The sequence below is a fragment of the Chelonia mydas genome, chromosome 5 (genome assembly GCF_015237465.2).
Source record: "Chelonia mydas isolate rCheMyd1 chromosome 5, rCheMyd1.pri.v2, whole genome shotgun sequence".
Classification (NCBI taxonomy): domain Eukaryota; kingdom Metazoa; phylum Chordata; order Testudines; family Cheloniidae; genus Chelonia; species Chelonia mydas.
The window spans coordinates 69,940,680-69,954,630 of NC_051245.2; the positions used below are offsets into that span (position 1 = coordinate 69,940,680).

A 13,951-nucleotide genomic window follows, 5' to 3' on the forward strand; every position below is an offset into this window, starting at 1 on the left:
CTGTGAATAAGCAGATTCCAGTCTCCAGAGCTGTTTAATCTGGCACTTTTCATGAGCATTACATTATTAATAAAGAAAAAAGAAGAGGTGGAGGCTTGGAAGTGAATTTAACGCACTTCTCAAAATGGCCAGATGAATTATAGATTAACAGATTTGTTTTATCTCTTATCTTTGTACCTCCTATATTTAAATAGGTATCTGGCACATTTTTTATGTTTCATACAACTATTTTGTTCTACTTCCTTTAAGTTAAATCTCCATGTAGTTTTTAAAGTAGTATATTACTACTGCAATATTTTTTTCAGATATACTAGTTCTGTTTTTTTACATTGACATCAATAAAATATTGAAAAGCATTTAATTTCAGAGGCTGGAAGTTTATTTCATGTCAATAGAAGCGTTTCTAGGGATTAATATTTTGTGATGTCCAAAGCCTCACATTTCAAATAATCATATCATAGAACTGGAAGAAATCTTGAGAGGTCATCTAGTCCAGTCCCCTGCACTCATGGCAGGACTAAGTATTATCTAAGACCATTCTTGACAGGTGTTTGTCTAACCTGCTCTTAAAAATCTCCAATGATGGAGACTCCACAACCTCCCTCGGCAATTTATTCCAGTGCTTAACCACCCCCTAACAGTTAGGAAGTTTATCCTAATGTCCAACCTAAACCTCCCTTGCTGCAATTTAAGCCCATTGCTTCTTGTCCTATCCTCAGAGGTTAAGAAAATAAATTTTTCTTCTTCCTTCTTGTAACAACCTTTTATATACTTGAAAACTGTTATCATGTCCCCTCTGTCTTCTCTTTTCCAGACTAAACAAACCAGTTTTTTCAATCTTCCCTCATAGGCCATGTTTTCTAGACCTAAATTCTTTTTGTTGCTCTTCTCTGGACTCTCTCCAGTTTGTCCACATCCTTCCTGAAATGTGGTGCCCAGAACTGCACACAATACTCCAGATGAGGCCTAATCAGCGCGGAGTAGAGTGGAAGAATTACTTCTCGTGTCTTGCTTACAACACTCCTGCTAATATATCCCAGAAGGATGTTCGCTTTTTTTGCAACAGCGTTGTGCTGTTGACTCATATTTAGCTTGTGGTCCACAATGACCCCCAGATCCCTTTCCACAGTACTCCTTCCTAATCAGTCATTTCCCATTTTGTATGTGTACAACTAATCGTTCTTCTTCATGTGATTGCTCATGTGTATTCCACAATAGGTGTGCGTGCTCGCCATGTGCACCAGTGCCGGAAGTTTTTCCCCTAGCAGTACTTGTAGGGGGAGCACCCCAGCGACCGCTCAAGTGGTGCCTCCATGGCGTGGTGTAAGGAGAGCTGCATGCTCCCCCCACCCTCAGTTCCTTCTTGCCGCCGATGAAGATGCAACGGAACTGTGTTGCTCCAGCTTTGCTGGTAGCTCGTCCCCAGAACTTTTCATTTGTTCAGTGCTAGTACCTGTAGTTAGTTAGCTGTTACAGTTAGTTCATTTAGTTAGAGTACCCGGGCCAGGGCATGCCCAGCGTCTCGCGTTGTAAGGCCTGCGACGCTTGTAGGCGATCTATACCAAGGAGTGATCTGCATGCAGGTTGTCTACGCTGTTTGGGTGAGACCCATATCAGTGATCATTGCAAAATTTGCAAGTCGTTTAAACCTCGGACTAAGAGAGAAAGAGACATTAGGCTCCAGGCCATTCTCATGGAGTCGGTGCTGACCCCAGCTCTGGCGCGCCACTCTGAGTCAGCACCAGGCACCGCCGCATCGCTGCGCAGCGACCTCCCAGTGCCTTCGACTAGTCAGCACTGCTCCCCGTCTATGGGGCATAAGAAGGCTAAGAAAGTGCCTTCTTCACAGCGGCACTGAGGTAAACCAGGGGCAGAGACTAGACCCATGTTGGGCAATCCTCAATCCCCCCAGCCTCTAGGCCTCCGACTCATGTTGAGCAGAGTAGCCCAGCCGCGTCGGACTAGGCCTTCCCAGATGTCTGGATGCCGTCCACGCCGGTGAAAACTGAAACGAAGTCATTAAGCACCTCTGCCATTTTCACATTTTCTGTGGTTATGTGAGTAGTGGTGCAAATGTAATATATAAAACAGGGATAGGCAACCTATGGCAGGAGTGCCAAAGGCGGCATGCAAGCTGATTTTTGGTGGCACTCACACTGCCCAAGTCGTGGCCACCTGTCTGGGGAGCTCTGCATTTTAATTTAATTTTAAATGAAGCTTTTTAAACATTTTAAAAACCTTATTTACTTTACATACAACAAGAGTTTAGTTATATATTATAGACTTACAGAAAGAGATCTTCTAAAAACGTTAAAATGTATTACTGGTACGCGAAACCTTAAATTAGAGTGAATAAATGAAGACTCGGCACACCACTTCTGAAAGGTTGCCGACTCCTGATATAAAAGCATGAAATAAAGTCTACCTTACATGATCTTTGTGTGTAGAGTATAGTTTTTATGTTCAAATGTGCTTTTTGCCACAAGTGTAGAACTCTTATGGTATCAAGTGCATAATCAAGAATTTCAACTGCATTGGTAAATTTTATAAAGTATGAGGCTTAATTTTGACAATGATTTCTTGCTCAGAAGATCACATCCAAATAATAGCAAAACGTTCTTTAAAATGTGAAGCTAACTTGATGGCAGCCCATTGGCCTATTAAATGAGTTCTTGGCTTTTGATGCACTTGTCCTGTTTATGCAGAGATTAGACAGGTAGAGAAATGATGTGCGCTTGCAGCTGTTCTGTATCTTCTGTAGCATTACATGCTGGTTGCTTCATAGACCGTGCAAGGTATTACTAGTAAAGTCTCATTAACTTTTGCCTCTGAATCAAAGAGGATCATGTAGTTATTTTACCATTTTTGAGAGAGAACAATAAAGGGGGAACAAAACTGTTTCTAGTATCTGAAATATTTTTAGAGATTTCCCTTACCTCCGTTGATGTTTAATCCATAATATAATTTTGGGATTTCAAAAGATTACTGGGCAAGACATTCAAAAATGCTTCAGTACATCAAAACCTTTAAAATATGGGGCAAATACTAGAAGTCATTTAAGCTAACTTGTTGTTTTAACAACCTGTGTGCACTATTTGATGTCTGCATTTTAGCGTATAGAATTCCAAATCTTTTTTGAACCATCTTTTAGGATTTAAGGGGACACAGCTACTACTTGTGTAGGAGCTGTTTTTCCCCCTGTACATCATCTTTATTCTCTCCTTTATTTTGTTTGGGCGTTAGCTTCCCTTTTTTGCTTTCCATCATTTGTTTTGTTAATCTTTCTTTCTTGTCAATAAGAAACATCAGTGGATAAATCTTCAAGCAGATACTAAAAACAGTATATCTTCTACACACACATTTTTTACTACAAATAATTTGATGTCTGTAGACCGAATCAGGTAATCTTTTTGTTTGCATTCTTAATGTATCTATAGTCAACAGTAGTTGAGAATTATCTGAATCCCACTTGCAGAAAATTTTTTTACAAATAAAAATTGCTTTTAAAGACAGAATTAATTGTACCTTTGTAGATTTCACTTCACAACTGTCACCTCTGTTCCTTCCTGCAACACTAGAATAAGTACCCTCTTTTGTCTTTTCCTCACTAATACGAGTATAAAACCTGTCTGTCTAAATATGTAGTCTTATCTATCTTCGTATTATTGTGTTATTGTGTGAGCAATTCTGGTTTAGCTTAACTGAAACTACAACAGTGTGATATGGAAAGAGATTTCATCAGGTTCATGTTTAAATATATTCAGCGCCCCAGTCTTTTGGGTCTAAAATGAGGGGACAACAGCTAGGTGAATAGTGTGCTGCACGTTAATCTATTTTAAGACTAATATGGCTGTCATTAAGGTTACAATTCATTTTTGGTGGATGTCTTTATGCTAGATTTGGGAATTCCAGATAATCCTTGTTATATAGGCCATTAAAAAAGATCCAGAATAACTAGGCTCCTGTTGTTTTCTCAGATATTTTAAAGCTTACCATTTCCATAGTAGGTATTGTTCTCAGTTTCACCAAAGTATCCATGAATTAGAAAACAACCGCAGGAGATAGTTTAGGGAATTAATAATGTGATCTAGATACCATTGCAAAGCTTCCATTCTGAGTCCAGTTAAGGTAACTTGTGGCTAAGGTGCTTTCTGTAATTAATATTGAGTTTGTCAGCAAAGCAGGTTTTAAACAGTTTGCCAGTGTGGTGAATACCAAGCATAACTATTTAAAACATAGGTTGAACACTGTTCTAAATTAGTCCTTAGGCTTGGAAGCTTAATCAGGTCCAGGTCAGCATGGAAACATTGGCAGGGTAGTAGAAGGAGCTTGTACTACTGCTAGCTGTTCGGTTTAAAAACATTTGTTTATGGTAGTGCGCGCACTGTGCTTGACAAAGATTCAAGAAGGAACATGGGTCCTGTCCAGGGAGTTCACAGTCTAAGGACAGAGAGAGAAAGACACAGGCTAGGGAAAGGAAAATAACAACAGGCAATTTAATATGTTAACGTCCTATCCTATTGTTAAATAGCTGACTTCAGTTCTCAGGCTTTTTAGTCCAGTACCTTTTTATGAATACTGTATTCATGTAATGCTTTAAAATAAATCACCTGGAGAGTTTTTTGTCCAGTTGTCTAGATATACTGAAACGTTAAGTAGTGAATTCTGAATAGTTGCTATATTAGGGAAGGTTATATCCATTACTATTGGGATAAAGTTAACAATATGTCAGTGGTTCCCAAACTGGGGTTCGCAAAATGTTACAGGTTGTTCTCTGGAAAAAATTCCCTAATGGCGGACAGAGTTGTCCCTAGGGACCCCAGGTAGCATGGGGCCAGCAGCCCAGAGCCCCTGGACTTCCAAGAGCTAAGCAAATCAAAGCAAGCATATCTATCACACTGAGGAGATTTAAACTTCAAGACTCCTTATAAGAAATGGAAAGGGAGGTGGATATTTTTTGCTGTTTTTAAAATTAAATAGGCAGCTAGTATTGTTTTTAAAATTATTATGAAGAACAAGTTTAAGCTTTGTTGTAATGTGCGTTGTTTGCCTGGACTGCTCCGGACCTGAATGCTTGTATAGGAGGAACTCTTTGAGTTGGCTTCTTAAATACCTTCATGCTGTTTCACATCTGATACTCCTGGATGAAACATAGGAGCCTTGTCTTATAACAGGCTTATTCAAAGTGATACAAGCTACAAAAGTGAGATCTTGGATGAGTGTTGCCATTTGCATAATGTAATAAAAATACTGTAACGATAAATAATAATTAATAAAAAATAGTGGGTAATCATGGCATAAAAACAAATTTTATATTTCCAAGATCACTGCTTTTATAATTTATACTCAGGTAAAGGAGAAAATACCTGGAAACATTCATTTTTAGAGGGGGTTCGCAAAACTTGATATTTTAGTGAAAGGGGTTCACTGGTTGTTAAAGTTTGGGAACCACTGCAATATGTTTATAGGAACTTAGATTGAGAAAACCCTACCTATTGGAGCAATGATTCATCTGAAATGTATACTAGACAGATTTACTTGGACCTACAGTTACCTTTTTCCTTTTCTCTAATGTCTGTCAAAGAGCAATATGAGCATTTCAGAAGGGAAAAGTAATAACAGGAGAGACTTTTAGAAGAAACTATCGGTAGTAGATTTTTAGAAGAGACTGATCTCAGTGGAGGTTTGTATCGAAGTGGGGTCTGCCTGTATGGATCTAGTTGTAGGATCAGGGCCTTGAAATTATTATTTTTGTATGCCTGTACCATATAATAACTATAGGGAATTGCAGTAAAGAAAATAGTCACACTTTATATTGGAATAAAATTATATTTCATAAAAAGAATAATAAAGAGAACTTAATAAATGGGTGATCAATTTTATAGATTGTGCTTATAACCATCTATAACACATACTACTCATGTTTGTAACATGCTTGTAAATATCTGTAATTTATTAACTCATTATAAATACTTATAAATGTAAAAGAAATGGTCTGTAATCACCATTTAATCAATTTATTTCATTTTGAATCCATCATTTGGAATGGGAGGGAGGAGACAACAGGATAGTACAGAGACAGCAAATATTTTGGGGACTTTGCTATAATGGAGGATTGAGGTATATAGATTTTCCTTTAGTGCTAGTATCTTATTTTTTAAAAAGGTAATTAGTTTGCTACATTGGGAGAAGTATACCACCAAAAAGAGAAAATAAAATGGTCTCAAATGGATTGCACAGGATGTAAATTAGCACAGATCTAATAATACTTACCTTTCATATAATGCTTCTCATCTGTGGATTTCACCGTGCTTTTACAAAGAAAGAGAGGTATTCTACTTCCATTTTACAGTGGAACTTAAGGCACAGAGCATTTCCAATGATTTGTCAAAAGTCACACAGCAGAGCCAGGGACAGAAGAACAGAACACAGGTCTCTGAACTTCTCGTTCAGTTCCTTCATCACCAAGTCTCATCTTTTCAATTTGACACTTTATGTATATATCAAGGTTTACTGTGTATTTGCTGCCATATTTATAATTAAGGCTATGTTTTAGTCACGGGTATTTTTAGTAAAAGTTATGGACAGGTCAGGGGCAGTAAACAAAAATTTACAACCCATGACCTGTACATGACTTCTACTATATATCCCTGACTAAATCTTGTGGGGGCTGGCCCGGGGGTGCTGCAGGGACTCGGGGAGAGGGAGGACGGCCCAGGACCCCCGCTGGTGCTGGAGGGGTGCAGGTGGCAATGCACAGCCCAGGACCCACGCTGGTGCTGGGAGTGGGGGGTTTGACTGGGCCGGCAGGCTCCCTACTTGGCACCACGCTTCCCAGGAAGCGGGGACGTCCACCTTGCTCAGCTCCTAGGCGGAGGTGTGGCCAGGCAGCTCTGCGCGCTGCCTCTGCTGAGAGCGCCGGCTTCGCAGCTACCATTGCTGGGAACCGCGGCCAAAGGGAGTGGCGGGGGGTGGTGCCTGCAGGCTGAGGGAGCGCGCAGAGCTTCATGGCCATGCCTCCGCCCAGGAGCTGAGCCAGACGGATGTCGCCACTTCTGGGGAGCTCCCTGAGGCAAGCACCTCTCAGAGCCTGCCACATCCCTGAGCTGCCCCCGGGCCAGGCGTACCGGCTCCTGCAGAAGTCACAGGGTCACGGAAAGTCACAGAATCCACGACAAACTCGCAGCCTTATTTATAATTGTTAATGGAAACTTACTGATTTTGTTTTTTTAATAGATCTCTATTGCTGGCTGAGCTTGAAAAGGAAGAGAAAGAAAAGGACTGGTATTATGCTCAGCTTCAGAACCTGACTAAGAGGATAGATAGTCTCCCTCTTACTGAAAATGTAAGTATCTACCATAGCAGCTTATTGTCTCATGTAACTGGTGCTGTGATGTGCATTTTGATGCTCTGTATATTTTATAAACTAGTTAAAATTCTTTTTTTTGTGAAAAGAGTGTTTCCTATACTCCAAATAAATATCAAATATTCTGTTTAAATAATATAATTGCACCAATACCAGCAATTGCCTGCTTTCAGATGTCATTTTACAAGGAAAAATCCATGCAAGGAGTCCCCCTCATAGGGAGGAACATGGTGAAATCTCATGCTGTGTTAATTAAAATATGCTATTTTTACTCTTTTGACGTTCTACATCAAAGTCCTTAATTTCTAGCAGCTTCATAATTTTCTTTAACTTTGAGAAGCAGTGTTATGTTAGCCGAAGATACAACTTCAGTAGTGAAATATGGGTATAGATTTTGCAGATGCAGCTGACCCTCTGGGCCTTCCCTTTGTCACCTGCAGCACCATAAATGGGAATGAAAAAAATACTACAGCAACACTGACTTTTTTACTATGAATAATTAAGGCTGAGGACTTTAGCAGGAAACATGTACTGTATTAATAAACTTTTCTGAAACAGTTCTAACAGTAAATATGTAAGGGTAAAGACACACGTCATATTATGCCAATTGTATCACATTTGAACAAAACAGTTTTGAATCATAGAAATGTAGGTCAGAAAGGGACCTCAAGAGGTCACCTAGTCCAGACCCCTGCACTGAAGCCGGACCAAATATATCTAGACTATCCCTGACAGGTGTTTGTCTGACCTTTTCTCAAAAATCTCCAATGACAGGAATTCCACAACCTTCCTTGGAAGCCTGTTCCAATGTTTAGCTATCTTTATAGATAGAAAGTTTTTCCTTCTGTCTAACCTAAATGTCCCTTACTGCAGAATAAGCCCATTACTTCTTCTCCTACCTTCAATGGACATGGAGAACAATTGATCACCGTCCTTATTATAATAGCCCTTAACATATATGAAGACTGTTATCAGTTCCCCCCCCTTAGTCCTCTTTTCTCAATATTAAACATACCAAGTTTTTTTAATCTTTCTTCGTAGGTCATGTTTTCTAAACATTTTATCATTTCTATAGCTCTCCTCTGGACTTTCTCCAATTTGTCCACATCTTTCTTAAAGTATGGAACCCAGAACTGGAGACAGTATTGCAGCTGAGGCTTCACCAGGGCTGAGTAGATCAGTGGAGTTACCTCCTGTGTGTTACATTCGACACTCCAGTTGGTACACCCTAGAATGTTAGTCTTTTTTTGCAGCTTCATCACATATAGATTCATATTCAATTTGTGATCCACAACAATGCCCAGATCCCTTTCAGCAATACTACTGCATAGCCTAGTGGTCCCCAAACGGTGGGGCTCACCCCTCTAGAGAGCACAGAGGAATATTCAATGGGGTGCAGCAGGGCCTGGGCCAGCCCCTATGTGGGGGAGGGGAGGGAGCACCATCCAGCCCCTCTCTGCTCCCAGCTCCACCTTGGCCTGAGCCTCGGCTCACTGCCATGGCCCCGCTCCTGGTCCAGGCCCCAGCTGCAGCCCCGCTCCTGGACACAGCTGCAGCTTGAACTGTAGTCCCTGACCCCCACTCCTGGCCCCAGCTACCAACCGCAGCTCCCTGTGGGGCACGGAGAGGTTCCATTATGGGTAAGGAGGGTCACGACACAAAAAGTTTGGGGACCACTGACATAGCCAGTTATTCCCTATTTTGTGTTTTCCTTCCTAAGTGTAGCATTTTGCCCTTTATTGATCTTCATCTTGTTGATTTCAGGCCAATTTTGCAAGGTTGTTTTGAATTCTAATACTGTCTTCCAAAGTGCTTGCAACCTGTCTCTTGGTGTCATGCATATATTTTAAACACAGACTTTTCACTCCATTAGCCAAGTAATTAATGAAAGTATTGAATAGTACCGGACCTAGAACAAACCCCTCTACGACCTCACTAGATGTGTCCTCTCAGTTTGACAATGTACCATTGATAACTACTCTTCTAAACTTTTATTTTTATTGTTTTTATATAAAATATAAACACATGCACAAGATGGAAATATCCTATAAAAAACAAAATTCAGCATTCATTATTTACAAAACCTGGAAAAAAAACAAAAATGAACAAAAAACCCTGAACCCCCATTCAGGTCATGCAGGAGATCAATTATTTAAGTGACTAAACAGATAAATAAGCGAGACCATAACCGATGAGTATCAGGGACTAATATATACTAAATTGCAAAAGTATGCAATAGCTTCATGTCTGACCAGACATCCTCATATTTCTTCCAAGCATTTCCGTTAGAGAATTAAAATTCTGATACACCGCAGATCAAAAAAGTGCTAGGTAGCTTTATTGCAGGAACTCATCTAGCAGAAATAGATGCCAATAGAATCAAGAAGGAATATCATTCATCACGGAATTCTAAGAGCAGAGGCACATCCATTCTAATGCATAAAAGTATAACTTTTCAATGTATACAGACTTATCTGAGCCTGAAGGAAGATGCATTCTTCTTGAAGGCTGTATCAATTTCAAAAAGCTAATTTTAGGAAGCATTAACAATCTAAGTGGAGGTAATTCTGAATTTTTCAAACACTGCAGACATTCTTTCTAATAAAAAAGACAGTCCTGTAATGCTGGGAAGCAATTGAAATACTATGCTAGATAGGCATCTGGACAAATCCAATTACAAAGCACAATAGGTCAACCCTCATTATTAATGAATTAACTTGATTTAAAATATATTTTGAAACTGAGACACCCCCAGGAGCATGACTATACATATTTCTCCATAGTACATTCGTCTTACTCCAGAACTGACATTTTTCTTGTGTACTCAGAACTGATTCCGGCATGCCTAGAAGCAACTATTGATAATATATTAATTTCATATCGTGCTCCAATTATACTTACCATTAGGGCTGTTGATTAATCGCAGTTAACTCACACGATTAACTAAAAAAAAATTAACTGCGATTAAAAAAATTAATCGCGAATAATCACACTGTTAAACAATACAATACCAATTGAAATTTATTAAATATTTTTGGATGTTTTCTACATTTTCAAATATATTGATTTGTATTACAACACAGAATACAAAGTGTACAGTGCTCACTTTATATTTATTTTTGATCACAAATATTTGCACTGTAAAAATGATAAACGAAATAGTATTTTTCAATTCACCTCATACAAGTACTGTAGTGCAATCTCTATCATGAAAGTGTAACTTACAAATGTAGATATTTTTGTTACATAACTGCACTTAAAAATAATGTAAAACTTTAGAGTCTACAAGTCCACTCAGTCCTACTTCTTGTTCAGCCAATCACTAAGACAAACAAGTTTGTTTACATTTACAGGAGATACTGCTGCCTGCTTCTTATTTACAATGTCACCTGAAAGTGAGAACAGGCATTCGCATGGCACTTTTGTAGCTGGTGTTGCAAGGTATTTATGTGCCAGATATTCTAAACAGTCGTATACCCTTTCATGTTTCAGCCACCGTTCTGGAGGACATGCTTCCATGCTGATGATGAGTGCTAAAAAAAATGTGTTAATTAAATTTGTGACTTCACTCCTTGGGGGAGAATTGGATGTCCCCTGCTCTGTTTTACTTGTATTCTGCCATATATTTCATGTTATAGCAGTCTCAGATGGTGACCCAGCACATGTTGTTTGATTTACGAACACTGTCACTGCAGATTTGACAAAACGCAAAGAAGAGAGCAATGTGAGATTTCTAAAAATAGCTATAGCACTCAACCTAAGATTTAAGAATCTGTTGTGCCATCCAAAATCTGAGAGAGACGAGGTGTGGAACATGCTTTCAGAAGTCTTTGAAGAGCAACACTCTGATACGGAAACTACACTATCCGAACCACCAAAAAAAAAAAAATCCACCTTCTGCTGATGGCATCTGACTCAGATGATGAAAATGAACATGCGTCGGTCTGCTCTGCTTTGGATTGTTATTGAGCAGAACCCATCATCAGCATGGATGCATGTCCTCTGGAATGGTGGTTGAAGCATGAAGGGACATATGAGTCTTTAGCACATCTGCCACATAAATATCTTGCGACACCGGTTACAACAGTCGCATGCGAACGTCTGTTCTCACTTTCAGGTGACATTGTAAACAAGAAGCGGGCACCATTATCTCCTGCAAATATAACCAAACTTGTTTATCTGAGCGATTGGCTGAAGCAGGGCTAAGTGGACTTGTTGGCTCTAAAGTTTTACATTGTTTTATTTTTGAATGCAGTTACATTTTGTACATAATTCAACATTTGTAAGTTCAACTTTCATGATAGAGATTGCATTACAGTACTTGTATTGGGTGAATTGAAATATACTATTTCTTTTCTTTTTTTACAGTGCAAATATTTGTATTCAAAAATAAAAAGAAAGTGAGCACTGTACACTTTGTATTCTGTGTTGCAACTGAAACCAATATATATGAAAACGTAGAAAACATTAAATAAATGGTATTCTATTATTGTTTAACAGTGCGATTAATCGCACGGTTAATGTTTTTAATTGCGCAACCACCCTACTTACCATAGAAGCTGATTATACCTCATTGAAATTTTCTGGGTGCAACCTGAACACTGCTACTAAAAGATGCAAAAACATTTTCCATAGTTGATTCAGTCATCTCTAACATTGTACAAGAAAATATGTACACAGTTCCTCAGCTAGCATCTCTTGGGAAACTGAAAGCTACTGTAATGGGTGAATGCATAAAGTATGCCACCCAAAAGAAGAGAGCGAGAGACTCAATTTACTAGACTTTCTGTCTAGTAGGTGAGTTTCAGAGAATGCACAAGATTAACCCAAAGAATGAAAACCTCCTATGTTCTCTAATCAATACCAAATATAAATATAATGAAGGCTTATCCAGCCAAGTCAAACTGACAGTCAACAGAGTCAAACAAAGATATTATGAATGGGGAGATAAAGCATGTAAGCTGCTTGCCATAAAACTTAGGATGGAACTAGCCAACAATATTTCTTCCTTATTACAAGAAGACGGGAGTGCCATCCTTGAATCAACAGATATAAATAATCAATTTAACCAATTCTATCAAGCTTTATATAAATCAGACAACCAGTTTGACTCTAACACATTTGATCATTTCATTGCAGGCCTACTTTTTAATACCCTAACTTTTTAATACCCCACTTCCGAACAATTGTTGTTTCTGGACAAAGCGTTCACAAAATAAGAGATTGAACAGGCTACAAAAAAATATGAATTCCAGCAAGGCTCTTGGGATGGATGGCTTTCTGGCAGATTTCTACAAAACATTTTGTAATTAGCATCTTCTGTTCTTTCAAAGGTTTCAGAGTAGCAGCCGTGTTAGTCTGTATTCGCAAAAAGAAAAGGAGTACTTGTGGCACCTTAGAGACTAACAAATTTATTTGAGCATAAGCTTTCGTGAGCTACAGCGCACTTCATCACGAAAGCTTATGCTCAAATAAATTTGTTAGTCTCTAAGGTGCCACAAATACTCCTTTTTGTTCTTTCAAAGGTCTTCATTGAAACATTCCAAAAAAGGAACCATGTCTCATGAAATGAGAACTGCTTTAATTACTTTAATATCAAAGAACAAAAAAGATGGTCACAACTTCCTCCCCATATCTATATTGAACTCAGATTGCAAAATAATTGCAAAAATTTTAATGACATGACTGAACACCATCTTCCCATCAATAGACACTCAAATCACAGTAGTTTCATTAAAGAAAGATTAGCTGCTGATAATAGGAGAAAAATCGATCACTTGATCCAGAAAATTTAGATATCAAATGTTACCTCCATAGCCTTATCTCTAGATGTGCAGAAGGCCTTTGAAAAGATTGAATGGCTTTATCTAACGGCTGTCCTAAAAAAAATTCGGATTTGGACCAATATTCCTGAATTGGGTCAGTGTATTATACAACTCTCGCTTCGCTTTAGTATAAATTAATGGAATTATTTCTGCCATACTTCAGCTAAAAAAAGGGACGTGACTCCTTTTTAATTGCTCTCTTGAACCACTGGCAATGTATTTACTTCAGCACTCAGACAATGAAGGGTTGATTGTATACAGGGAAGAACACAAAATCAGTTTATATTCTGATGACGTTTTTGTACTGTTAAAGAATCCCTTCTCATCAGTCCCGTATAGTTGACATCTTTGGTTTTTACATTAACTGGAATAAATTGCAAGCAATGGATATATGCAAAAGACCAGATCCTTCTCAATTTCAGCATTTTCCATTTCAGATATACAAGGAAATAACTTATTTAGGTATTAAGATTTGTCCTAATCTTCCCAAAATTGTTTCTATAAATATGGGCTATATATTAAAAGAAATTTCAAAGGATGTAGAGAGCTGGCATCTCCTCCCTCTATCTTTACTGGGGGAAGAGAAATAGTCAAAATGAATATCTGCCAAAGATTGACTTATATTGTTAGCCTGTTGCCTTGCAAGGTCTCTCCCTCACTCTTTGCTCGAATAAGTGGGATTATCATGCAATTTATATGGGATAAAAAACATCCTCATTTGTCACACAATACCCTAAAAACTTGGGCAACTGGAGACATT

At 38.6% G+C, this 13,951-nt stretch overlaps 1 protein-coding gene across 13 annotated transcripts in view; it reads left to right on the plus strand.

Annotated features, from left to right (window-relative positions):
* The window catches only part of APC (APC regulator of WNT signaling pathway), a 201,085-nt gene that overhangs the window by 101,723 nt on the left and 85,411 nt on the right, over positions 1 to 13,951 (plus strand). For all 13 annotated transcript variants that reach the window (XM_037901538.2, XM_043547784.1, XM_037901544.2 and 10 more), the window contains one exon: positions 7,237 to 7,345. In XM_037901538.2, the coding sequence (XP_037757466.1) occupies positions 7,237 to 7,345 (109 nt within the window). The remainder of the gene's footprint in view (positions 1 to 7,236; positions 7,346 to 13,951) is intronic.